Below are 27,958 nucleotides of genomic sequence, written 5' to 3' on the forward strand. Positions count from 1 at the left end.
CGTCATCAGTTTCTTTTGTTATCTTTCCAGCTTTTATCGTGTTTTTTCCTATAAAATTTTAATGATAGTATTTTTACTTATCTACGACCTATTAAATGTACCCAATAAATGATTACCTAAACTAAAAAACTATAGTTTTTCAGAACTGGTATAAAACTGGGTACATTATCCCACAAGATTTAGCTAAAATGAAAGATGGGTTAATTGCTCATCATAATGAATATTAGGTAAAAAACAAGAAGAAGAATTTAACCGATACAAGTTTATTTTTATTTTATTAAACAAAATAATGGAACAAAAAGTAAAAATTAAAAAACATAATAAGGAAGAGAATTTAGAACAATTCACTAAAGAGGTAAGTAGGATAAAATTTATTAGTTTATCTCTTAAACTTTCGATATTCTAGGAACTTATATCTAAAATAAAATCTCTTACCGCACACAATATCCAATTGAAAAATTTACTAGCTAAACAAACGTCACCGGAAAAAATTGCAAAGCAATCAAAAGCTTTTGATTTTTCGAAGTTAGTTCTCCTATTTTATTTTAATCATTAAAACAACAGTACGTTTTTCAGGTATCAATTTCAACATGTTTTCCTACATTTATTATATTTAGGTTGGGATTACAAAGGATTTGTAGTTCAAGAAGATACAACAGATACAGTTGAACACCACTTATTCGAGGCACTTATGAAAACTAAGCTAATACAGGATAGGACTAGTTCAAATTACCACAGATGCGGGCGTACAGACAAAGGTGTTAGTTCGTTTGGACAAGTCATATCAATAGATTTACGAACCAATATGTTGAAAAACGATCAAAAAGAACTCTTGGAGGATTCAAATAAATCGAAGAATCAATTGAATTATTGTAAAATCTTGAATAAAGTGTTGCCTAGTAACATACAGTGTGTTGGATGGAGTCTTGTGGGGGAAAGTTCAAGTGCGAGATTCGACTGTTTATCCAGGACGTATAAATATTATTTTCCCAAAGGAAAACTTAACATTCAGGTAACATTTAATCTAATATTTTTTAGTGATTTATTCATATTCATATTTTCGAAATTCATCTGATAAAGAATATAAAAATACAAAAATGTTGTCAAGACGGTTGCCTAAACAGGTGAAAATGTAAGTTTTGGAACAGTCCTTGTATTACAATATAGGTCATTAGTATCTGTCAATCAAGTCTATTTATGCCTGAATAGGAAATATAGTTTGCTTTCAAAATTTTATGGGATATTTTCTTGAAAGATTGATTACAAGGTGAAATCTGATTCTTGAATTATTGAAATTTATCTTTGAAAGAATATAAAAACACATGAACGTCAAAATGGCTGCCGCAACAGGTCAAAATATCTGTCAATCAAGCATCTAAGTTGGTTTTACATTCTTTTTTGATATTTTTTTTTAAATCATGGTTACAGGGGGGTAATCTAATTGTATTGTAAAAATTTATTTCAGAAAATGCGTTTTGCATCTGAAAAATTGTTGGGTACACACGATTTTAGAAATCTATGTAAAATGGACGTTGGAAATGGAGTTGTAGATTTCAAAAGAAATATCACGGAAATGAAAATTGAACCCATTGATAAACAACAAAATTGTAAGCCATTTAATAAAAAAAACAATTAACAGAAAACATTTAATTTGATATTCATTGAGTTGAGTTTTAATTACAATGTGGGAACGAAAAGTATAATATTTTACGAGGGGGTTACAAAATGTAGTAAAATTCAGCTCAATAAATGTCTTATTAATATCATATTCACTTAAATGCAAATTTTCAGTATATGCCATGTATGTGATAACGATCAAAGCTAAAGCGTTTTTATGGCATCAAATTAGATGCATCATGGGTATTTTATTTTTGATGGGACAAGAAAATGAAGAACCTGAAGTTATTGACGAATTATTCAACATAGAAAAGTATCCTAGGTAATATTATATCGATTTTTGTTATATCGCATATTTACTGTTAAAATTGGAATTTTTCTTCAAGAAAACCGGAATACAGTATGGGAAGTGAGATACCGTTGAATTTACATTATTGTGAATACGAAAATTTAAATTGGAATTATGATACGCAAATTTTAGATGAAATAACAGAAAAGTTGAATCATTTCTGGACTTTTTATGCTGTTAAGTGAGTTTTTTGCATGATATATTCACAAGAAAAAACATCTATTGAAATTTTGTAATATATTTTAGAAAAGAAATGGTTCGAGATATGATAAAAGCTATTGAAAATATAAAGATTTCGAAAAAACTACCAGTTGTTGAAACTAAATGTTTAAGTGAACATCTAGTACAACATTTAAAAACCAAAAATTATGTACCATTATTAAAACGACAAACTTGCGATAGTCTTGAAGATAAAATCGAACATTATATGAAAAGAAAAAGAATTGAACTTATTGATGAAAATAAATAAACGAATAATCCAGATTTTGCGTTTTCATTTCAACCCTTCTTCTTCCTCTCTTCGAAGAACTAAAAATAAAAAAAAAGTTATTAATTTATTGGAGAAATACCCTATGATACGCCCATGTCAATTGATCAATGAAAACAAACTGACAATCAAAAATTTTAAACATAATTTTTGTCTATGACTTCTTTTACAAACAATTCGTTGATAGCTAGTTGTTATAAGAGAAAAATTAACCTACGTATTAAATTATTTGTCTTTGAACAGCTACATAGCCAGACTTCTTCAACTATATTCATGAGTGACACAATCATCGAAAACTGTGGTGGAAGGTCGGCATAACAAAATATTTATCCAAAAGTAATTTAAACAAAAATTTTTTATAAAAATTAGACAAAACCAACAAAAGATTCATGTCATAACTGTTGACAGTAGAATTTTGTTTTACAAAGCTTAGTACAAAACCATTCATATTGAGAAAAAGTATTTCATTCTGTCAACTCATTTTCCGCCACTATTATGTATACTCTCACATATAAGTTCTACTTCCACAATTCGTTACAGTTACATGTTAACGAAAAGACCAATACATGAAGTTAGCCGTAAAAGTAAAAAGAAGATATTTCAAACTTGTTTTTGACCATGGTCGTAACACATTCTTTTTTTACAAGATTATAATAAAATTAATACATTGATAATATGATTCATTAAAATATTGAAATTGTCTCTAGTTTTAAATATATTAGACCCCTTCATATAAATAAAGACTAATTTCCAATCAAAACAATTTATCGACAGAAAAATATTAAAATATATAGTTAGTTTAAAAAATTTAGAACTTAATATTTATTTTGTATAAAAAATACCTTTTTGACAGCTATAAACGTTTCTTCATAATTAGATATTTTCAATGATTTTTTAATCCAATTTGGCAACGCAGTTTTTACAGTTGCTCGACTATATCTTTCGTCCAATAGTAGTACAGTAGCGTAGTCGTTTATATGTCTAACGGCCCTACCAATGCATTGATTTACCGCTTTCATACATTGATTTTCGTAATATTTCTGCCCTGCACCTTGACCCTGAAAACGAACATACCAAAAAGTCAGTGTAATTTTCAAATCACAATCCTAAATTATTGAACAAATACCTCAATTTTATCCAAATAATTCATTTTTTCTTTCAAGTCAGCAGCGGTTATATTAGAATATGGTAATCCTACTACAATCACACATCTTCCTAGATCGTCGCTGAAATTTAGACCTTCGCTGAGTTTTCCACCTTAAAACAGAAATAAAATTCAAAATTTAAAAAATATCTTATTGCCGACTGTTTTAACATCATCCTGTATAAAAAAAAACCTACCAACAACACTAAAAAGCAAAGCACCTTTACTCCCAGGACTATTAATCGCTTCTGCATATTTTTCTAAAACAGCATCTACTTGTCCGGACGTTTGGGGTTCTCTAAATACTTTCCTACCAAAATTAATCTTTTCAACTTGCCCCCATATCCAATTTTCGTAATTATACGATGGGAAAAATACGACTATACCTCCAATTACCAATCGGCACGTTTCTAAAAGTATACCTTTCACACTGTTGCCCTACGAATGCATAAAAATTATTTAAACATAATCTTCTCCCGACATTAATCCACTGGATTTTTTGTTTGTAATTTAAATGAATCAAAAATTCGTAAAAAAGGAAGGTCAAAGTGGTCCCGTAGGTAATTATAATGCAACACACTCCCTTGTGAATTCCTGAATGATTATATTTGAGCGCATAATCATTAGTAAATATAATAACAACAACAAGAACAAATGAACACATTATCCTAAGTGACCAGTACCTCCCTATAAACTTTAATCCCTATCTGGTATTTATACTAATAAGTAGAAGATTGTGTCGGCGTAATATAAAAGTGTATAAATATGCGCATGTGCATAGAATATGGCCGCCAAATCGTAAAACTTGACAACTTCAAATTACCCAATGGGAATCAGTGTTTATAGGTTATGTTACTGTCTAAATTGTTTTGTTTTCAAATAATTTTATACAAACACATAAAAAAATTACCAATAATGAAAAATAAAGTAAATAATAAAAGCAGCTTATTGATATTTATTAGAAAATCAAAGTATAAGCTTACCATTAACATACGATTTTCAAAATTGAATAACAAATTTTCATTTTTCTGTCCTTTAGTAACGATAATTGGCAGGATATGGTCGGGCGGGACGATATGATCACATGAAAATTCTAATATTCTATCAGGATCAGCTCCAGCGTTTATGAATAATCTATCGCGGAATTCGGAAAAAGGCTGCATAGTTCCCCCAGCTACTATAATCTGTATAAAGAGATATTTAAAAAAATATTACCCACGACACAAAAAATATCGTTTTGTTTTAATTTTTTTTAATATTAATTTTTTTTGCAAAAAGGGAGATCAAAGTTGCCCCTATGAGTGAATAATGTAGTTTTCAGTATATCTGAATAATGAGTGGTCCAAGGAACCAATTAAGAATCAAATACAGGATAAGCCCAAGAGACAAATACCTCCCCATTTATTATTACTGAATGAGTCGTATATATACTAAGTTTCTTCACGATTATGTCGGTGCATTTTAACGTCTAGCTAGTAGTTATACGATTATTTCAATACCTGGGTCAACGACATGTTGACCTTATTTTTATTTATAGAAACCGTTATATTCCATATTCCATTCCATTGTTTAATTTGATTCATCAAATGTTAAAATGACTCATTAAATATTGAATTTATTCAAAATCGTCAGATATCTTATTAAAAAATATATGATATACGAGGTGGTATCGGTATGTAAAAATATCAAATTTATTTATACGTAGAAAACAGTTTAAGAAAAGTTTCGCAGAATTCATTTTTTTATTCGAAATTTGTTTCAATTTTTGATAAAAACATCAATAAATGAGTATAAACTTGAAGAGATATTAGCACTTATCAATATTAAATTGAGAAATACACTAAAATGTCAACCATTTTGGACTCCCAGTTTATGTATTAAAATAGTATAAGTGGAGAAAATTCAGTTTTAAGCTGTCTATGAATATTGGTTTTTGAAAGGAAATACTTCTACGCCATCCCTCGTATTAACAAGATCTGGCTACCAGTGAAGATTTTTCCTAGCATTTAAATTTCACTTATACAAAAGATCTTTTCATCAGACAATCATTTTATTTCATATTTAAATACTTATTTTGAGGGAAATACTTCAAAAGAGAAAAATAATAATGATTATGGATTACACTCCTTTGTTAAATCGTTAAGTTTTCAAACGAACCTCGTATAATAATGATCCAAAAGTTTTTATAGCACAATAACGTTAAACAATATTTTACACGAGCATCGGCACGTATAAAACATTTGAATTGCAAAAATTGCAAAAAGGGAGGTCAAAGCGGCTCCTACGGGATATTAGCAGAAAGATTCATGTTTTATCAGGGAGTAATTAACTCTTTTCCTAATTCCAAGTTGCCGGGTACCTCCCCGACAGATAAGATCGTCTTATGGTATATATTTTGTTTTCAGTCACGATTCTGTCGGTGTATTATAAAATTTACTACAATATTTTTTCCTAGATGACACTGGAACCAGCTTATAGTACGGACAAATGTTTTATGTATTAGTATTTTTATTTACTACAATTCGATCAAAACTCTAGTAAAAAATATAATACACAGGATCGTTTTATAGTATAATTTGAAAAATATTATGTATAGTGGATATTGCAAGTTGTTTGACATTATACAAGTTACAATATGGCCGTAGCTATCCAAAACTAACAACTTCCTCCTTTATGTGGTTGTGAATTAAAAGGAACTCAAATAAATGTACAAATTACGAACAGAAAAGAAGACGAAAGAATTAGTTTTACAACAATGCTGACACGACTGTCATTTAGTTTGTTGTTAAACCGGAAGTAACTAGATTTCTTTCTCTCACATGACAGTTCTGTATTAAAAGATGGCAGCGGAGATAATTCTTATTATACGAGGGGCAGTGAAGAAATATAAACTATTTAAAATTGATTTTTTTGAAGTTTATAATTGCAATTAAAATGATTTATACCGATAATTAGTAATACCATTATTAGGATTTCGCAATATATATTTTATTAAAGAGAAATACTTACCGATCTGGCTTTTTTAACAATATCACTGAAATTAGCTGAAGGATTTAGCAGCAGAAACTGAAATTTGCACTCCAGCTTATTTTTACTTTTTCTCAATAGAATCCGTCCATCTTCGTACGAATACGTCAGGCATTCTAAGAACGAAATAACAGCCAACAGAGGATTGCTTATTGGAGGTACCACAGTTTTAGGTTCGGGGGGTTCTTCAGGTTTTTTAATTTTGTCTGGAGCTTTTTTAGATTGAATCGTAGCAAGAAATTCTCTTACGCCATCGATTCCCTTTTTTTCTTTTACTGCTTCTTCTACCGGATATTTCATCGCAAAACTTCTTATCTTAACATTTGTATAAAGTTACTCATTTTATATTTGGAATTTCGAACCATAAAAAAATGTGATTACTCACTTTTTGGGCTAAACGACATTCATTACAAAATTTTGTCAGTTTAAACATGTTGTAATTATCGATGTGTGTCTCTAACACGAAGTTTTCCAAAGTTGATATTCTCGTCCCATTTTCTGTACATTTCTCTAAAAACATTTTTTTCTATGACCCTATTTTTCAAGCCACCCTGGTATGTATAATTTCTAACTAGTAATAAACGTTCATAATATTTTGACAGTATTTATCGAAAAACTCCAAATATTTTCAATTTTTTTTAGTTTTATCACTTTAGTTGATAATAAAAATAATTTTTGGGAGCCATTGTATTTTACTGTTTTCTGATATAAAAGCAATATAGCAAAATAAGCGTGAATATGAAATTCCAAAGTAGCCAAAAATTTGGTACTCACAGTACTAATTCAAAATCACGAGGAAAAACATTTATTTAGCTCGTTTATAACGAAAAAGCATCACAATTACACACAAATTTCAAATAGACTTAGTATTTCCCCCGTATAATTTAAGATTTTTAACAAATTATTAGCGACAATGTTCATAAAAATATTTTCTGCAAACTCTGACAAGGATTTTCAATCAAATAAATTCATATAAGATCTAACTCTTAGAACTACCCAGGTAACATTCACATATCTCGTTTTTAAGTAAAATTAGTTTTTTCCAAACTCGGACCAAGAGTATTTAACCAAACAAACAAACTCTCATTAGAACTACTCTCAGAGCTACCCTGGTAACATTTTTATCGATTGTTTTTAACGAAATGACATCACAATTACCTAGCTGGATCACACCTTACAAAATTTCAAGTAAAATCAGTATTTCCCTTTTATATTGTTTCAATACAAACTCTTAGAACTACCCTGGTAACATTCTTATCGCTAATTTAAAATCAAAAAGTTCTGAAGTAAAATTAGTAATTCCCTGTAGTTATAATCCAAGTATTCTTTAACCTCCTACAAAACTAATGAAATAAGTCAACTATAATTTACTATTGCTCCTTGTATAATAGGAATTTTTTATTAATTTATTAATAATTACGATATGAAATTGTTTAATTACCTAATGCTTGCAGCAGCTGATTTATAACAAATATCAATTGATTGATCATCAATAAATTTTTTGCCGAAAATCTTGTGCTGAATTTTTTTTTGTAAGCCTTCATCTGATGTGAAGCGTGGTAAATTTGTGCGTAACTCAAATCTGAATTGTACATTTGCGCTAACGCTTCTAAAATATTGTGAGCTTCATCTATAATGACTTAAAAATAAAAAATTCGTCAAGTAAATTTCAATTTATCCCAAATATATATTCACCTATATTATTTTCAAGTTTAATCCCATTAGCTTCCCTTGTAGCTTTGTGCAACAGGGTGTTGTAAGGGATCAATACGACTTCTGCATCTTCAGCTGCTTTTCTGGATCCGTAATAAGGACAAGCGTTTAATTCTTTTCCGGAACTTATTAAATCCTCAACATCTTGAACTTCTGTTAAAGCGTAATTACTTAATTCTTCAATTGCAGATTGTTTAAAAAATGGACAATACGAAGTGGAAACTTTCAGTTTTTTGGTTACTTTACCGTCCGCGTCGGTTTTCGGTTTTGGAGTTTTTTTCTGGAGATCTAAGCACCTGCAGGATTATTAATAGATGTAAATAATCATAATTAATATTATTTTCAATTACCTTTCGTTTATTAAAGCCATATTTTTTAGTTTTGATACATCTGGGTTAATGCAAAAAGTTTGTCTGGAAGCTAAAGATACGACTCTGATATTACTTTTGAATGAAGTTTTTACAATTTCTCCCACAAATTGCGCCAGCTGCGAATGTGTCCTACTGCAAATATATATCTAAAAAAATATTAATAATGCGGAAAATACACTTAGCAATTAATAAAATTAACAAACTTTAATAGGTTCATATGTATTAGAAGTTTCATCATCAGAAATTCCTTCTTTATCATCAGATATTGATTCTTTAGGCAAGATATCGTCATCATCGATATTATCTTCGTGTTCCAAAAGCTGTTCCACATTTTCAATATTTTTCATTTTAATAAAAAACTTGGGTTTATTAAGTTTTGTATCTTTAAATTTCTTTATTTGCTTTATTTTATTTTCATATTCAATTATTTTAGATTCTTTTAATTTTAATGCGTTTATTTTATAATTCATTTCAATTTCCTTCGATTGCGAAGATAACCAGTCATTTGTATCTTTGGATAAAATATCTTTTTCCTTAATTAATTTTGTAAGCGTTTCTGTTAAGTTTTCTTTCTCAAAATGTTGTCGATCTTTCAACCATCGTATTGCTCCACAAATAATATTCAGAGATTTACCCTGAAATTACAATTATTGTTAAAATAACTTAAACGTATACCTAAAAGGTAAAAATATTACCGTTCCTGTAGGACTTTCAAAAATTCCTAGCTTTCCATTTTCCAATGTATAATATAAACTTTTCATGAATTTCACCTGTATGTCGTACGGAGTAAACGGAAAATCGAATTCTTCTGGAGGAATTAACTTTTTTTCTTCCATTTTAATTAAATAATTAATAAATATTTTTTGCTTAACTTAGGGTTATATTAATGTTTCCATGTTATTTTTTCCCGCATTTTCTTCTATTTTCACTCTACGATTTGCGAAAATCATAGATAAGCCACAAGTTAATTCTTTTTCTTTTTTTCTATGGCTGTATGTCGTTAGACAAAAGCCCAAGAAAAAAGAAGAAGAATAAAATACCACAAATATTTTGAAAATGAGGAAAGAAGAAAATTGAAATTATAAAAGAAGAAAAAAAATATTTACATTCGTGCTTACAATTTGCGATTTTTAAAAGATGTTATTATCGAAATAAATTTACTATTAAAGAATGTCGTCTTTTGAAGTAAATTTAAAACAAACTTTGAGAAAAATAGAATATCCATTATGCGCTAAAGAAGCTTTGTACAAAATAGTTGAGTTAATATGTGGACGTATAACCAGTATAAAAAATATGGATTTAGCATTAGATCTAATGGCAGAGTTCGTTTTTTACGAAGTAGATAGGAGAGGCTATAAAAGATCACAACCTTTAACACCCCTATTGGAACTACAGCTTATAAAAATACTACACGAATACTTTGATAATATTTCTAGTGAATCTGGAAGAAATACCGTTTTTCTCTCATTATTTAGTGGAAATACAGCGAATTTGAGAATCAACATTCTCATAAAGTTAACATCCGTTTCAATAGGTATACCGTCTTCTAAAATCTTATCATCTGCCAGTGCTTGGATGCAACAATTGGGAAATACTTCACCGAATAGTTGTAAACTAGCCGAGGGGATAATTCAAGATTATTTTCATTTTTACGTTTCTAATACTGACAAGATTTTGGTTTTGCCCAAGATTTCGCCACAGTTTACTGCCAACTTCTTGACTGCAGTAGCTGAAAATTATTTTAACCCTTTGAAAAAAGAAGTTTTATTCCCACCTCAAGTATTATTAGAAACAATTACATTATGGGTAAGTAGATCGACGTATTTGTTGTAATATATCGTTAAATTTAGGTGTTAAATCATAAAGTTTAATACAATTATGTATAAGGATATTTTAACATGTATTTTTACCCTGCATGCACCATTGCATTCTTTTCTTTAATTCTCTATCCATGTTTTTCTTGTTAAATCGTTTTTCTACTTCTCTTTGTATTTCCTTTTTTTTGCTATTTTACCTATTCTCGTTTTTCTCGTTTTCGTAGTTCTTCTCTCACAATTTTTGTGTTTGTTTTTCGTGATATTTCATTCTTTTGCTACTTCTTCCATACACATTTTCCTTGGCATTTCCTTTTTCATCTTATTGTATCCATATTTTTCTTAGTATACTATTTTCATGGCTTTTCTTGCTTTTTTCTTCTATAGATCTCTTGGTGTTTCCTTTTTTCCCACGGTTTTCTTTCATTTTAACTACTTCTTGTCCTATCCACGTTTTTCTTGGTATTTCTTTTTTCTGTTTCCTCTCCTCTCCACGTTTTTCTTGGTATTCTTTTTACCTGCTTCTTCTATCCACGTTTTCACCTTTATTCTGTTTCTTGTCTAACTTTTTCTTTTCATTTTTTTTCGGTTCTTCAATGTTCTACTTTCTAGATATCGCAGAATCCAAACTTATGTACGGCGGCCCAACATAAACAAGCGTTGCTACCTCCTGGTGCTATAGCCATGGAAGCAACAACACCGATCGCCGGTTTATTTAGATGGTGTATCTTAGCACCGATTCATAAACAAACCAACGATCATTACAATAATCTTCACTTGGCTCTTTTGAATAGTGTAACAAATATTCAAAGAACCGTTCCTCCCAAAGCTATATATGCTCAACACGTGACTCAATCGATCAACCCCATTTTGTCGTACGTAAACGATCTAAAGAACAAGCAGGATCTGAAGTTGGATCAAATTTTGAATGAAGACGCTCTACAGCTTTGTTTAGATCGATTTGCTCAGGCCGTACAGATAATAAATTCCGTTAACGCAATGTACGGACATGTAGACGATTTGTTTTATCAATTGAAATTATTACCGTTTAATAAATTGATGAATATTGTTATTAATAATTATAAAAAAAACAAGGTTATTGTTATTTGATTATAATAAATTATTTATATATTAAGTATTTTTATAAATAATAAAGAATTCAATGCAAAACGTTTTTTTAAATTTTTTAACCCAATTTAATCCTCATCCGTTTTTTATCCGGGTACCTGTAAGTGTGAACAACGCCATAAATAATACTGCCATTGACAGTGTGAATGGGACTTTAGTTATTAATTTAAGAGGTACAGTTATTTTAATTTTATCTATAATACAATATCATCTTTTAGGTAAAATATATTAATATATAAAAAGATGTAATTAGTGCTCTGTTATGCTATAAAAAGTTTGATGACATTACAAATAAAAAAATATTTAAATTACGAATTTTGAATGTTCTAGAAATTTGTTTGTACGTAATGGGCGCGTTCGCTAAACATGAGGATTTATGATATAATAAAAAATTGCTTTTATATCGATTTAATTAATGTAAATGATGAATAACTGAATTTTGATTGGTCTAATAATTTGATCCTGCTTTTTAATTTATTATATTACGTATGGTGTACTAATTAAAATTTTAAAAATTATCGTGTTTTCTACTTTTAAGAACGTACTTTTTTTGACGGTCTGTCATCAAATAACCGTTCTCTACATAGATTGACGTAACGCACCTCTATTCTAGAAAGAATAAGAGTTTTAATCGTATAAGAAAACGCCGATTTTTTTGCATCCCACAAATAACTAATTTCCAAAACCAATTATAATAGTGAAATTATTCAACACCTATCATTAAATTGAATATTTCCTTGCATAAATTTTTCGGAAAATATCGTATTTGTGAGTATTGTAATGGCGACCCAATCAACTGGTGTTGGTAAGTGATGATCGAAAATTATCTTATTTAATTGTTTATATTTATTTTATATAAATTATCGTAGTGGTACCTCGAAATTTCCGATTACTAGAAGAATTGGAAGCCGGTCAAAAAGGTGTTTCGGACGGTACGATTAGTTGGGGATTAGAAAACGACGATGATATGACACTTACGCATTGGATGGGCATGATCATCGGCCCCCCTCGAACACCCTACGAAAATAGAATGTACTCCGTTAAAATAGAATGCGGCCAAAGGTATCCCGATGACGCTCCAACCGCTAAATTTATTTCCAGAATTAATATAAATTGTATAAATACTAACACAGGTGTGGTAAGTAATATGTAAATATTTTTTATATGTATATATATATACATATATATATATATATATATATATATATATATATATATATATATATATATATATATATATATATATTTTTTTTCGTGATTATTTTATTGTTTTTAGCTTGATAGTAGACAGGTGCCAGTGTTGGCAAGGTGGCAAAGAGATTATACCATTAAAACAGTGTTGCAAGAATTGAGAAGATTGATGACGCTTAAGGAGAACATGAAACTAACGCAGCCTCCCGAAGGCACTTGCTTCTAGCCTTCGAATCACCATAACAACACTCCACCAATATCTACGGTTACAACTTGTCCTTTGAGTGTCGATACCTGCACCACCCAAACTTGTTCTCTACTATAGATTCCAGACAACTGGAAAACCGTACAAAGTTGTAACCAAGATTTGTACAGCTTAATAAGCTATGTAGTTAAGTTAATTTTTAGCTAAGTTTACCTCTATAATATGTACGTATATATACTGTAAATGTAGCAGCTTGTACACCAATCTGGAATTAATTGGCGAAAAGTTTCATTTTGTTTTTTTTTTATTTTTCCTTTTCTTCCCTTCTAATTTCATCGCTAGAGCTACAGGGTGGCCTTGACTTTTTTATCCAATCTCTTGCAAGGTCGCTGTATCAATCTTTGTAGCATCTTCTTTGACCTTATCTCTCCATCTTAGCCTTAAATTTCTCTGTTTCCTGATCTAATGTCTAATTTCTAGGACAACCCTGTAAATTTTCCTCTCAAATGTCGATAGTAATGTCTGATTCGTTTTTGTTCCATTTTCTTCTATTAATTCTAATAAATTAAATTTTTATGTTTTTCTTAAGTTTTCTTTGTATTTAAAGATTGCTTCTTATCAAGAATTGTTGTTTTCTCTTTGTGTTCATTAATATATTAATAATTTGTATTTGAATACTGTGAAAATCCTTTTTTTTTCATTTTATCCTCTTTGGGTGTTCATTGTTGCTTTTTTCTTCGCATTTATTAACAATTCTTGTTTTTCGGCTCTACTTTCGTCTACATTGACAACCCCTACAATATTTTATCTGCCAACAATAGTTTTTTTGTGTTTCTTGACAATCTTCCTTTCTTCATTCATAATCCAATGTAGTTTCCATTTTTAGATCAGTTTTTCTTGATTTCTGTTGTTCTTAACTTCAATTTTTGTAATTATTGACAACCCTTAATGATAAATTATGTGTTTGTATTGATTTTTTCTTGGCTGACAACCCCTGCAACATTTTTTTCATTAGCAAACGTCTATATTGACAATCTTCACACACTTATTCATTACAGAATGTACTTTCCATCTTCAGATCGGTTTTTTGTTGTGTTCTTTGATTTTATGCACAGTTCTTCACGTTAGGTGCTTTTACTTTGGTTTTGGTGTTTATTGACAACCCCTTGATGAGAAGCTGTACTTTTCATGTTGATTAACCTTCTTTTGCGATAATTTTTTATTAAACCCGTTGTTTTTGTTTATGTTAATCGACACCCGCTTTTTTTTTCATTTTTTCAAATTGCAATTGTTCCTTTTGTGTTTATTGACAATTTTAACTTCCTTATTCATTATGAAGTGTTGTTTCAATCTCCAGTTTATTTTTTATTAATTTTTGTTGGTTATTTTCCTTACACTTCTTCACATTAATGGCATTTACTTTGATTTTTGTAATTATTGACAATCCCCACAACATTTTCATTATGTTTAATTGTTGTTTTGTTGTCTTTATTGACATTTCTTCGATAATCATTTATTATTAAATCTATTTTTTTTATTTCGTCTTCTTTGGTTATGATTTGTTATTTAACAAATTTTCTAACATTTCCGTCTTTATTGACAACAGATACAATATTTTCATATTTAGTAATCGTCCTTTTTTGGCTCTATTGACAGTCTCCACAACAGATTCAGGAGTAATCGTCCTTTTTGTGTTTGTTGAAATATATTTTTGACCATCGCTTGTTATTAAATCCATTATCTAATGTTGTTTATATTTTCAAATCAGTTGTTTTTATTGTTTGTTGTTTTTTCTCATTACATTTTTCGCGTTTATTAACAATCTTTCATCATAGCCTGTCATTAAACATATTTTATTTTATTTTCGGGTTTATTGACAACCCCTACAACATTTTCTAGATGATAAATTGTCCTATTTGTATATATTGACAATCTTTATTGACACCCTTATTCATTATCCAGTATCGGTTCTATCATTAGATCAGTTTTTCTTGATTTTCTATTCTTTGAGTTTATTGACAATTCTTGATCAAATGATTTACTTTTGTCTATATTGACAATCCCTACAACTTTTTTTTGATGTTAAATTTTTTTTGTCTTAATTGACAATCTTCACACCCATATTGTTTCACCATTTCAGATCAGTTTTTCCTTAATTTTTGTTGTTCTTTCTTTCGAGTTTATTGGCATTCTTGATCACAGTTTCTCATTAAATGCTATTTACTTTACTTTTGTGTTTTTTTGACAATCTTTTTATCTTCATTTTTTATTGAAGGTTGTCAATTTTCTTTTTTTTTCGACAAACTAATTATTTTCACGATTTTACATTTCCTCAGTTAATATGTTCTGAAGCTTAATATTATTATCTAATTCGCATACAGGGTGAGTATTTTGTCGTGTATTTTAAATTGAACCATCGATTGATATAAAAATGCTTCTCGATTGGATAAATTTTAATTTTCGCCGATTATTTCTACTGTTTGCTTACAGTTCAATTGGAAAATTTGTTTATGGTAATTTTCGTTTGAAGAGATCACGTTTTTCGTCATATTTTATGTTGAAGTGTACCACCGGAAGCTTTAAATAAAATATAATATCGTAGCGTTTATAAGCTGTACCCAGTGTATGTAATTTTATATTAATTACATTTTAATTGTAATAGAAAATGTGTTGCCTGATATTTCGACGGTTTTAACCGAAAAATTTTCGTGTAGAAACGTCGTCGAGCTTTCGATGATTTTTTCCCACTGAAGTTTGTCGTTTAAAACGTTTTTTGATTGTTTTTAATGGTTCTCTTACACAATATTTTGCAAAAATTATTTTATTTAATCGAAAACTAACTATTTAATATATATTTACATATTGAGTTTTATTCCTGCTAAGACAAAATGAACTTTCGTTTTTTTTTTGTAAATGTAAACCCGTGGAATTTAAATTTTCAGTAGTTTGGATTTTTATTTTACCCTACCTTTTATCCCTAAAAATGTATCGAATAGAAATGAGTTTTAGTATCTCCAAACTCTAATTACTTGTGGAGAAATAACCATTGGTGGAATTGCTGCACCGTCAAATATTTGTCATTTTTTTTTAAATAAATATTTTTATGTTGAAATTTAATGAAAAAAAGTTTCATTCAATATTTCAACTGGTTCATTTTAACCAAATTAATATTTGTATTGAGTTTCAAACACACAAACACTGAATTAATTGAGATATATTTCCTCAAAGTTGAATTCTAATAAATAAAACTTAACCATTGGTGTAATAGATACTCCGCCGAATATTTATCAATTTTTTTCTAAAAGAAATATTTTTATGATGAAATTTACTGAAAAAAGTTTCGTTCAATATTTCAATTGGTTCATTTTAACCAAATTCATATTTTTTATTGAGTTTTTAACAAGAAAAATCTAATATTAAAAGATATTTCCTCCAACTGTGAACTCGAATAAATGAAACTTAACCTCTGGTAGAACAGTTGCTCCGCCAGATACTTGTCAATTTTTTTTGATAAGAAATATTTTTATGACGAAATGTATTGAAAAATACGTTCTTTTTTGAAAGTGGTTGCGTCGTTTGCTACAGTAGATAAAAAACAACAACGTGTTGATGATTTAGATCAGTGCTTAACCATGTTTACATGTAATAAATCAGATTTTTTGCGTCGATATGTGACAATGGATCCATTTTTGTCGAACTTTAAAACAACGTCATTTCCATCAATGGGTGAATTAATTCAAATAAAACTTACCAACGCTGGAAAGGTACACCATCATATATTATTCGTTAAAATTGAAGTAATACTTAGAGCAACAAATAGTTAATGCAAAAAGTAATAACAGACCTATTTTTTTCAATATAAATTGTCCTTTAATCTCCAAATTTGCTCGAAAAGAAAATATTAAATTAATGGTTAAACTTAATCGTGACGAAATGGATATTTTGACAGTGGAGTATTGTTGGTCATCTACATAGTACTAGTAAATTATATATTTATTTAATGTTACATGATTATTGACTAATATGTTGGTTAGAAGAATTATTAAAATTCACTCATTCATTGAAGAGGTTAGTACACAAAAAGAAACAAAAATTTTGTGTGGGTGGGTAACTAAGTATGGATTATATTACATTAATTTGATAAGTAGCTTGAATACTAGATGGCGTTATTTTATATATTTTAGCAAATATTATTTCTCTTGATAATTTTAAATAGAAGCATTGAATGATATATTTTAAAAGAAAGCTAAATTAACAATAAACAATATTAAGTTTATAATAATTGGTTAAGTAGAGCTGGACTTCCAGACATTTTTTCATAACAAGGTTCCCACTCACCCGCATCTCTTATTTTAAGAGAAAACTTGCAAAATTAAAAATGTGCAGAATTTTTTGACGAATTGGGTAAATTTTAAAACAATTGCCTCTTTAATTTCATATTTTCAAATGCGCCCTCTAGTGGAGGACCTAAACATATAAACTAATTGTTTGCAACATTACTATTGCCATATTTATTGATATGTAATAAAAATTCACATACCAAAAAAAACGTTATTTATTAACTATACATGTCGATTTCTAGAAAAAGCAATTTAAACTAATCGAAAAACAGTCGATACGTATGCTCAAATCCCCTTAACTCCAACCAATCTCCATACTAAAGATTTATAACAACAGTTCGGTATTCACCGCTTCTAGCCCGAAGCTTCCATAAAAAAAAGATTATTAACGGATCCCGCCGCTATATTTACCCCTCAGTCTTTTCAGTATGTCGCCCTTTCTTAATTTCACCCCGAGATACGATCCTGACCAGAGCATCGTTACACCCCCTCGGTGTTATTCACTGCCGCGTTACCATGGCAACAGACGCATCTTTTCATCTGATACGCACACAATTCTCGTCGTGGATTGATCAGACGGATAATAGTAATGGAACTTCGATTGCTATAAGATTTTCTCTGATTTCTAATAATATAACGAAAAAAGAAAACAAAATGTCTTATATTAAAAGATTATATAAATATTTTCATTAAAAAGATACGAACAAGAAAAAAAGTATAAAGAGTTCGAAACGTCTATTTTGAGTTTTATATATGAAGCTAACAAGCCACGTCACTAAATTTTTTTTGATTCAATAAAAAAGTTCTAGCATCGAAACGGCGTTCGTGCATTTCACTATGGGCGTTGAACATAAGAAAAGAGATTAAAGTGATTAATTATTTTGAGTCGACTGAAAGTGTGTGGAGAAATGTCAACGCAATGTTTATAGTATAGTCTATTGAACTGATATTATTAACAAATCACCCTGTATAATATTTAGTAGAACATATAGATGTAAAAATTTTTTTTGGTGATTATTATAACTAGAAATATTATTTTATATTAAATATGGCAACGTCGTTTTTTATTAAAATTAACGTGCGTTGTTAACAATAATATTTAAAATAACTAGATTGGAATCATGAAAAATATTGATATTTATTTAATAAAGGTGTCTAATACACAATTTTTATTTAATTTTGTTTGTTTAATTATTAATTAATTATACAATTTAAATGAATGTATTTTATTGGTCCGGAATTTACCCTAGTAACTACATTTTTAACATAGTAGGCTGATGTCATTGACAGGTCGACGTCGGCAAACGTCTACTTATCCTTTGATTACATTATTATTAGAACAAGGTGGTGCGTATGTAAAAAGTGAAAGTTGTATATTAATTGTTTTAAATTATCGTCGTTTGAAAGGTCAGTAATGTATATTTTCAACTTAATTTAGTATAAATACTTTTATTAAATTCAATTACATATTTTTCTTCATAATATTTATACGTTAACATCTTTTATTTGTTAAATTGTTAGTTAGGTATATATATTCAGACGACCACCATTTTGATAATTTTAGATTATCTAAATTCTTTTTTTAGTATTTATTATTTTATTAATTGTGAATCGTTTAAAATTTCAGGATAGTGTTTTAACGTAGTGGACTATGTTATAATGTGATATAAAAAGTAATATTAGTTAAAAATGTGTATCGTAATCGTAGGTGTTTTTTCGGTAATTTCGGTCCCTGTTCAAAATGAAGACACTTTCCAAGATCCAATACGACAACAAAGATTAAGTAATATCACGTAAGTATTTATTATTTCATTTATTAACGTACATCTATTTTATACGGTTGTTTTTCATGCAGTTATTAGTCTGTGTATTTACTATACAGGCTGTATCAACAAAATAGTTCATAATTAACTTTTATTCTTCAGTTCACCAACTACTACAACTTTTCGGGCTATTATTGGTCTTTTATAAACTGTATAGAACAATAGACATAAGTTTTGATGTGTCAAAATTACGAATGCTTTATCACTTTATTACTCTCCCTTACATTAATACAAATAGATTCTATTTTACATCGAAACGTGCTTTGGTGGGTTCATACATTATATGATTTACAATTGCACATGGTGTTTAGTGCTTTTATTTTTTATCAAAAGCAATATCTCAATTTAATCGTTCTTTTTCAATACAGTCATTATATTAAAAAAAAATAATTATATCAGTTGAGTTTACACTTTCAATTATTTCTTTTCGTGATTTGGATTTTTATTGAAATTACGAGACATTGAACAAGCAAATATACAAATCAGTCTGATTAAACTGGATCTGGACACAATTTTCGTGATAACTTTGCATGTAATTGAATCTCGTACGTTTTCCAATCCTATTGATAAATATTAACGATTCATTTACTATATAGGATGATTAAAAAAATGTGTTTATAATACACCGAAAAACCATTTTGTTTCCATTAGTAAAATAACTCAAAATATATTTTACTTGAGACAGGATCGTACTTAAGATAATGTAGAATAAGACTGGAACTTATTGAGAAGAAGTTTTTTAATTGATATTTTATTTTTAGTCAAGAACAAGTGTTCACCTAATTGTTTACTGATTATAGTTCATTTACACATTTTTTTATGGTAAAAATTAATAATATACTAAATTTTTAACCTTTCAGTATATAATATCGGTCAAAAGTTTTTGCACACCCTATAGTTTGTGTGATACATAACAAATAATAATTCGATCGATTTTGATATTTATACAGGGTCTTAATGCAAAAATAAAATAAAATAAGACAAGAAAAATTTTCTCATACGACCCCTCGTTTCTGAAAGTATATTTTCTAAATTAAACATTCGAACACTATAAATTTTTAATTAATGATTACGTATATCCATGCATTGTTTTTGACGAAATTAATGATTCTAAACTACTATCTGAAGACCAGGGGCGGCTTATGCCCAATGGTTAACAATCCCAAACTTTTCTAGGGACAACCTGTACAATCTAAACATAACAAAATAAATTTTTTCAATCGTTAAAATTTATGGTTTGGTCACCAACGAGACAATTTTTTCAATGTCGCAGCACTTCGGAATTTTTTGCAGTCCAGGAACAACTTGTACTTTAAACAATATACAGGGTGTTTCTAAATTAATGCGGCAAAATTCGAATGGTGATTGTTCTTATAAAATTAAAATTTACTATAACAAAATTTTCTTCTAAAGGTAGTGGGCTGCTAATTTCACCCCCGTATAATGTAAAAGAAATATTGAAAAAATACTCGTGATTAGTCCTATGTAGGTGCACGAAAATTACAAAATTACAAGTTTCTAGCTTTACGTAAATAAGAAAAAAACCCAACTTTGGTCACTAAGTTTTAAGTGTAATATCTCGGAAAGGGGTGGGCTGAGAAAATTTCGTTAATAAGAGCAATCATCTCCTGAATTTTGTTGCATTAATTTAGAAACACCCTGTATATAAATGAGAATATAGTACATAATAATAAATCTACATAGAATAATTGCTATACATTTTTGACTAATCGACGGAACCTTCTTTTCCATTTAATATTTTGGCTTTCTCTGTAACATTTTCGAGAAATAAAACAAAAAATATAAATAAATAGACTTTCCTAGAAATTATTAAAAAGAAATACTGTAAATAAACCGCTTGCTACTAAAAAAATTATATATAAATAAACATCGAACGAGTTTTGCCAATTATAAAAAATGTGACGCCATTCGAAAAACGCCGCGCGAATTAGCCGAATTTTTAAAATTCTATAGGGCCGGCCTAGGAAATGTTCATCTTTATTCTAGACCGCCCTAAACGTTTTCTATCGTCACAGTTCCTGGTGGATGCATATCTGTAAACTACGGTTCTCGTAAATCAAATTTACTCAATGATTTAAAAAATTTGATGACATATAAAAGACAACGTTTTGAACCCCTCTAGTTCTGCCACTGTTTACAACTTTTGTTGCATTAAAAAGTTTTTTAATGAAGTACGATTCCCCTTTAAACGAGACTGATTGAGCGACAATAGCTAAACAAAGAATAGAAAGGAATGTTTTTAAGAGAAGGGTCTTAATAAACGGCGACTTCGTTTTTTTCGGGAAATTTGATGTCTTCGATTTTGCATCTCGATTTTTTTTTTGATTAACAACTTGAGAATTGTGAGTGATGAGCATGATTACGGTTTCCACCACTGAAAATAAACACCCCGTCGTGTTTCTCGACGCACGCAGCTCGCGGATGCGGTGTAAGTTACCAACGAAGAGACAGTTAGTTGATGTAACGCGACGTCTGCACCTCGACGCTCTTCGGTTTCAATAAACATCGAAATACGTCGCGGTAAACTTTGTTTTGTGTACCTGTGTCGGGTGGTGGTTGTTTTTCTAATTTTAACAAACCGAAATGTGTAAAAACTAATAAGTGGATTTATTTTTATAACTTTTGAGGTAATTCCTTTCAAAAATTGAACCAATGGTAACAAATATTCTTGAACACCCCATATATATATATATATATATATATATATATATATATATATATATATTTTACGTCAAATTAATTTATATATATACACTGTATTTGGTGTTGAATAGTCAAATTTGCAATGGAAAAAAATTTTACTTGAGGTTCCGGTCAAGTTTTACTTAGTGGATTTTTTGATATGAGAATTTCGATATCAATGATATCAATTTCTCAAAAAAAAGAGAACATAAAACAATTTTTTTGCTTTGACTTTTATTTAAAAAATATATATCTAAATAACATTAGGTTGTAATCTATTTCGCGAGATTGTGAACAGTCGAAGGATTGTGAATCGGTAGATTGTAATCTATCGAAGTGAAATTGTCAAATTGTCAACTGCTCGAAAGTTATTCCTGATTGGTCGCCATTATCGAGTTATTTTCAACATGAAATCAATCTACAATCACCAAAACATCGTTTGCTTACAATCGAATTAACAAACAAATATGGCGGCGCGCGGCATATGTCGTTCAACCAATCAGCGCGTGAGATGCGTTTCGTTTCACAAACTTTTGACAGTTGACATTCTCGCAAGATGGATTATAACCTAACATTATTTACAAATTTACGGTGATATATATAATCTGAATTTCGGTAACTATTTAGTATACAGGGGGTTTTGGGGGCTGTTAAATCGATTTATTGGGAAAATTTCTATTTTATAAAACAATATTTCATATGTCGAATATTGAAATTTCCTCTCACGTTTCGAATTTACGAGAACGCATTAAAAATTTTCGCGGCTCACAGCTACTGCCAAATCCAATGAAACAACTCTTCAATAGACCACGAAAAATGTTCGTTTCGAATCAATGTCATTCACATTATTTTTTAATCGAATAATGTGGACCGCATATTTTGTGAAGGGGGAAAATGTGTTGTTAGGCAGATCTACCGATCGCATCACAAATATGTTCAGTGAATTGACTCTGAAACTTCCCTTAGAAAAATTGGTAATCGATTTTTCTCCTTATACGTAATCGATTATTGTTAGAAAACTGTTTTATGTGTAGATTAAGATTTTCCATAGTTTTCAAACAATGTAAAAAATGTTAAACACGAAGTACTGATAACGAAAATATCGGATTTAGGAAAATTTCGTAACATTATTTATATGTGGATCATCCTATATAATAAAATTATGTTTCAAAATGTGATAAAACAATTAACAATTAAAAATAGACGTAATTCAGGATGATTCAAGATTGTGAGCAAATACAGAGTGTTGCTTCAAAAATATCGATACAGTTTCATATTTTTCAGGGACATACTGTATATAATTTTTTTATTTACGATAGTACGATAATAAATCGATGTATGTAGAGTTTCATTTCAATTTGAGAGAGGAAATTTCAGAATAATTCTAAACTAACAAGAAATACAGGGTGTTGCATAAAAGAATGTCAAAAAAATTATATCTTTAATGTGGATCACCCTATATAATAAAATTAGGTTGTAAAATGTGATAAAACAATTAAAAATAGACGTAACTCACGATGATTCCACCGATTCCAGATTGTCAGCGAATACAGAGTGTTGCTTCAAAAATATCCATACAGTTTCGTATTTTTCAGGGACACACTGTATATAATTATTGTCTTTTTACGATAGTGCAATAATAAATCGATGTATGTATTGACTCATTTCAGTTTGCGAGAGGAAATTTTAGAATCATTTTAAAGTAACAATAAATACAGGGTGTTGTATAAAAAAATGTCAATGATTTTATATCTTTAATGATCACCTCATATAACAAAATTGTAAAATGTGATAAAACAATTAAAATAGACATAATTCAGGACGATTCGAGATTGTCAACAAATACAGAGTGTTGCCTCAAAAATATCGATACAGTTTCATAGTTTTCAGAGACATACTGTATATAAGTTTTATCATTTTTGATAATATCATAAGAAAATGACCAAATTTCAATTTTAAAAGGGAAATTTGAGGATAATACAAGATGGTTAATGAATACAGGGTGCTGTAAAAATAGACGTAATTACAAAAAAATACAGGACGTAGCTCCTTCAAGACATCTAAATGAATAGAATAGAAATCTGGGCAGTAATGTTTAAATTAAGCCCTCGTGTAGTTGTATGAAAATTGATATTCTCAACACATGATAACAATTGCCTCAACCATATAGGGTGTGTCGATACAAAAGAAAAATAACCACGAAAAGGGGGAGTTGGCACCGCTCAATTTACTTCGTAGTTTCAACAATACCGAACCGATGCATTACAAAACAAAAACATACAATGATGAGTGTTATTGTAACGACTAAGGGGAGGAAATTTATTGTCGAAGGGTAGCTTCCAACAATCTTGTGGACTGAATTTTGAAATATACAATCGATAATGTGATTTAGATGATGTAATAAACTGAAATTTGGAAAATTTATTTTTGAGTACCACCCCGTATGTGATAAAAAACGAAAACAAAGGCTACGCTACCACTTGACGTACACTGTCCGATTGATTCTGATTGATGATAATTTATTGATATTTCGTTGCCCACGAACGTGTCATGCACGCGTCATTAAACATCATGGTAAATGGAGGGGAAATAATTCAACCCTACACATATTTAACAAAATCGACCGAATAAAGCTTCTCTATAAACAAGAATTCAAAACTCAATGTCGACTTATCGTACAAAAATTTGATTTTGATTGGATTTTCAACATAAGCTGTTTGAGAACTTCTTGACACTTTCTTAACCACCCCTGGGTATACGATTTATTTTTTGGATTCTTGAGAAAATTATTGACAGGAACGGATTGTCTTACAGCTTCAGAAAAAAAAATTATAACATAAGTGGCTCCGAAAAACACGTGGAAATTATTTTCAGAATTTTAGGTCCACCACTGTGGGTCCGGTTCTGCTTATACTATTTTTTTAAATTTGACGTTATTTTAAAGAGCTTTTGACTAACAATACAGAATATATAATTTCTAAGCAATTTACTTAACAACGCGAACAATCTCGAATCATCCTGAATTACGTCTATTTTTAATTGTTTTATCACATTTTACAATATACAATTATTATATAGGGTGATCCACATTAAAGATATAATTTTATTGACAATTTATACAACACCCTGTATTTGTTGTAACTTTGAAATTATTTTCTTCCTCAAATTGAAATGAGTCTCTACATACATCGATTTATAATCGTGCTATCATAAAATGAGAAAAATTATATACAGTAAGTACCTGAAAAATACGAAACTATATGGATATTTTTGAAGTAACACTATGTATTTGCGTACAATCTTGAATCATTCTGAAGTACGTCTATTTTCAATTGTTTTATCACATTTTACAATATAATTTTGTTATATAGGGTGATCCACATTAAAGATATAATTTTATTGACATTCTTTTATGCTGTAACTTTGAAATTATTTTGGAATTTTCTCCCTCAAATTGAAATTAGTCTCTACATACATCAATTTATTATCGTGCTATCATAAAAAGAGAAAAATTATATACAGTAAGTACCTGAAAAATATGAAACTATATGAATATTTTTGAAGTAACACTCTGTATTTGCTTACAATCTTGAATCATTCTGAATTACGTCTATTTTCAATCGTTTATCACATTTTACAATATAATTTTTTTTATATAGGGTTATCCAAATCAAAGATGTAATTTCATTGACATTCTTTTATACAACACCCTGTATTTGTTGTTACTTTGAAATTATTTTTAAATTTTCTCCGTCAAATTGAAATGAGTCGCTACATACATCGATTTATTATCGCACTATCGTAAAAAGAGAATAATTATATACAGTATGTCCCTGAAAAATATGAAAGTGTATCGATATTTTTTAAACATCATTCTGAATTACGTTTATTTTTAATTGTTTTATCACATTTTACAATATAATTTTATTATATAGGGTGATCCACATTCATGGTATCTTAGTACGAGAACTATTATGTATAGTGTGTCCCCGAAAACTACGATACACTCAATACTATTCGCCAAATAACCTCAAAATCATATACAGTGTATAATTCTCTGAATCAATTAATTTTATAAAACTGTCGGTGTATAACGGGAATTAAATAAGTGGAAAATAAAAGAAAAACAAAAATCTGATTCGACATTTCGATTGGAAAGCGCAGAAGTTGATTAAATTCCTTGTTGACAGGTCGGAATGTAATTTCGAAAATTAGTTTTTTCGTGACAGTGAGACTTGGGACATTCTGATAGTGGATGTACCAAATAGTAGCGACTTTGAAACACAGACATGGTATTTATGACGTCATGAAAACTACGTCGCGTGGGTATAAACGATGGACGCGGTCTGCCCTGATGTTTCTGCTCGTATTTTCATTCATAGGTAAGTGATTTTATGACAATTATCATTTTCAAACGTTGCCAGATTTTCAAATAAATATGATAATTGACGAAACACTCATTATCGCGATGGGTTATATATGGTTTAATCTTAAATAGTTAAAACTTGAATGTTCCTCATAGATCAGAAAGTTTAACCGACTATTTCGACGCGTCTGTTTTAACGATGCTCCTTTCCAAGTTAGTTTCCAAAGGAGCGCGTTGTACTAATTTATTGCAAATTAACTCCCACCTATTAACTCTCTAAACTTGAGAGTTGAGCCATGAGTAAGTTCGTGTGTGAGCTCGAGGTTTTAATTTAATATATGTTTATACCTGAAGACGTATCACTTTATGAGCGTTTATAAGGCCAACTGAAATTTGATTCCGTTCTTAATAACGAAAGAACAATTTTTCTTAGTCTATTTCGCAAGAAAAAACATTTATATAAATACAGGGTGTTTATAAATTCATTACACATAATTATCGGGGAAACGTACAAGAAATTCTTAAAAACGGGCTCTGTTGCCGACGCGCCACGTTCTGGAGACCGGTATCTGTAACATCGGACGAAAATATGGAAACAGAAGAAGTATTAACCTTATCTGGGTGGTGTGTGTGGGCAGGTATCCATGCAGGGTCCATACTTTTTTGATATTCACGTGACTGGCCAAAGTAATCTGGAAATCACCGAAGATTTACGTCGGCAGATGGACAACGATCCAACGAACATCCATAATTTAATGTGCTTCTTTGAGAATTCGTCCTCATTCGTTAATAATCTTGGAGAATTCGTCGTCATTTGTTTATTATCTTGGAGAATTCGTCCTCATTCGTTGTATCATCTTGGAGAATTCGTTCTCATTTGTTTATTATCTTGGAGAATTCGTCCTCATTCGTTGTATCATCTTGGAGAATTCGTCCTCATTTGTTTATTATCTTGGAGAATTCGTCCTCATTCGTTGTATCATCTTGGAGAATTCTTCCTCCTTCATTAAAAATCTTGGATAATTCGTCCTAATTCGTTTAAATATCTCGGAGAATTCGTCCTCATTCGTTTATTATCTTGGAGAATTCGTCTTCATTCGTTGTCTCATCTTGGAGACTTCGCCCTCATTTGTTTATTATCTTGGAGAATTCGTCCTCATTCGTTGTATCATCTTGGAGAATTCGTCCTCATTCGTTGTCTCATCTTGGAGACTTCGCCCTCATTTGTTTATTATCTTGGAGAATTCGTCCTCATTCGTTGTATCATCTTGGAGAATTCGTCCTCATTCGTTTATTATCTTGGAGAATTCGTCCTCATTCGTTGTCTCATCTTGGAGAATTCGTCCTAATTCGTTGAATCATCTTGGAGAATTCGCGTATAGCTTTCCTTAACCAACCTTTTGAATCTGCTAGAACCGGATTGGTTCTACTATGCATCTCAACCACTTTTCTATTATCTTTTCGTATTCTCTCATCACTACACTTATCAAATATATTTCTTTATATTTATCTCCATTCGTTTTGCCTCTTTTTTGTGTATTGGCGTTATTAGTCCAATTTTTTTCTTCTCTTCAATACACAAGGCTTTTGTCCACTCCAATCTTTATTGGGGTGGATTACTCCCCTTGTTCTTTTGCTATAGTTTTTTATTGGTACTTTTTTATCTTTTCCATCACGTAA

General features: G+C 29.7%; 5 protein-coding genes and 1 long non-coding RNA gene across 12 annotated transcripts in view; 5 read left to right on the forward strand and 1 right to left on the reverse strand.

Annotated features, from left to right (window-relative positions):
* The first annotated feature begins 146 nt into the window (after nt 1-146).
* On the forward strand, nt 147-2,455 carry LOC130892459 (tRNA pseudouridine(38/39) synthase). 2 transcript variants are annotated; one of them, XM_057797891.1, is made up of 7 exons: nt 147-355; nt 407-525; nt 577-1,012; nt 1,466-1,607; nt 1,792-1,939; nt 2,004-2,147; nt 2,213-2,455. In XM_057797891.1, the coding sequence occupies exons 1-7, from the start codon at nt 290-292 to the stop codon at nt 2,433-2,435; spliced, it is 1,278 nt and encodes a 425-aa protein (XP_057653874.1). In that variant the 5' UTR covers nt 147-289; the 3' UTR covers nt 2,436-2,455. The 2 variants fall into 2 exon arrangements, with proteins under 2 accessions (XP_057653874.1, XP_057653873.1); XM_057797890.1 differs by having other exon boundaries at nt 182-355; nt 565-1,012.
* Nucleotides 1,633-9,647, reverse strand: LOC130892457 (ATP-dependent DNA helicase DDX11). Its single transcript, XM_057797888.1, has 12 exons — nt 9,404-9,647; nt 8,912-9,343; nt 8,688-8,854; nt 8,320-8,633; nt 8,066-8,263; nt 7,010-7,134; nt 6,607-6,939; nt 4,581-4,781; nt 3,795-4,035; nt 3,580-3,710; nt 3,296-3,511; nt 1,633-2,494 (listed from the first exon to the last, which is right to left on the reverse strand). The coding sequence occupies exons 1-12, from the start codon at nt 9,542-9,544 to the stop codon at nt 2,465-2,467; spliced, it is 2,529 nt and encodes an 842-aa protein (XP_057653871.1). The 5' UTR covers nt 9,545-9,647; the 3' UTR covers nt 1,633-2,464.
* Nucleotides 5,196-8,749, forward strand: LOC130892460 (uncharacterized). The gene is made up of 3 exons (XR_009059039.1): nt 5,196-5,269; nt 8,527-8,653; nt 8,717-8,749. It is a non-coding gene; the product is annotated as an uncharacterized LOC130892460 (long non-coding RNA).
* Nucleotides 9,648-9,794: 147 nt separating the features above from the next.
* Nucleotides 9,795-11,686, forward strand: LOC130892544 (integrator complex subunit 15). Its single transcript, XM_057798000.1, has 2 exons — nt 9,795-10,514; nt 11,135-11,686. The coding sequence occupies exons 1-2, from the start codon at nt 9,879-9,881 to the stop codon at nt 11,630-11,632; spliced, it is 1,134 nt and encodes a 377-aa protein (XP_057653983.1). The 5' UTR covers nt 9,795-9,878; the 3' UTR covers nt 11,633-11,686.
* A 297-nt stretch (nt 11,687-11,983) lies between these two features.
* Nucleotides 11,984-15,987, forward strand: LOC130893482 (ubiquitin-conjugating enzyme E2 variant 2). The gene is made up of 3 exons (XM_057799661.1): nt 11,984-12,455; nt 12,520-12,788; nt 12,927-15,987. The coding sequence occupies exons 1-3, from the start codon at nt 12,431-12,433 to the stop codon at nt 13,065-13,067; spliced, it is 435 nt and encodes a 144-aa protein (XP_057655644.1). The 5' UTR covers nt 11,984-12,430; the 3' UTR covers nt 13,068-15,987.
* Nucleotides 15,988-18,664: 2,677 nt separating this feature from the next.
* LOC130892488 (titin) overlaps nt 18,665-27,958 on the forward strand; it is a 153,193-nt gene continuing 143,899 nt past the window's right edge. For 4 of the 6 annotated variants that reach the window (XR_009059053.1, XR_009059055.1, XR_009059054.1 and 1 more), the window contains exons 1-3: nt 18,665-18,793; nt 19,014-19,179; nt 26,103-26,294. Coding sequence is in view for 3 of the 6 variants with exons in the window: in XM_057797927.1 (XP_057653910.1) it covers nt 26,168-26,294 (127 nt within the window). In the remaining 3 variants the exon portion in view is untranslated. Of the gene's footprint in view, nt 18,794-19,013; nt 19,180-21,679; nt 21,858-26,102; nt 26,295-27,958 lie in introns of those variants that run through there. The other 2 variants (XM_057797928.1, XM_057797929.1) reach the window with 2 other exon arrangements.

This window comes from Diorhabda carinulata, chromosome 4 (genome assembly GCF_026250575.1).
Source record: "Diorhabda carinulata isolate Delta chromosome 4, icDioCari1.1, whole genome shotgun sequence".
Taxonomy (NCBI): domain Eukaryota; kingdom Metazoa; phylum Arthropoda; class Insecta; order Coleoptera; family Chrysomelidae; genus Diorhabda; species Diorhabda carinulata.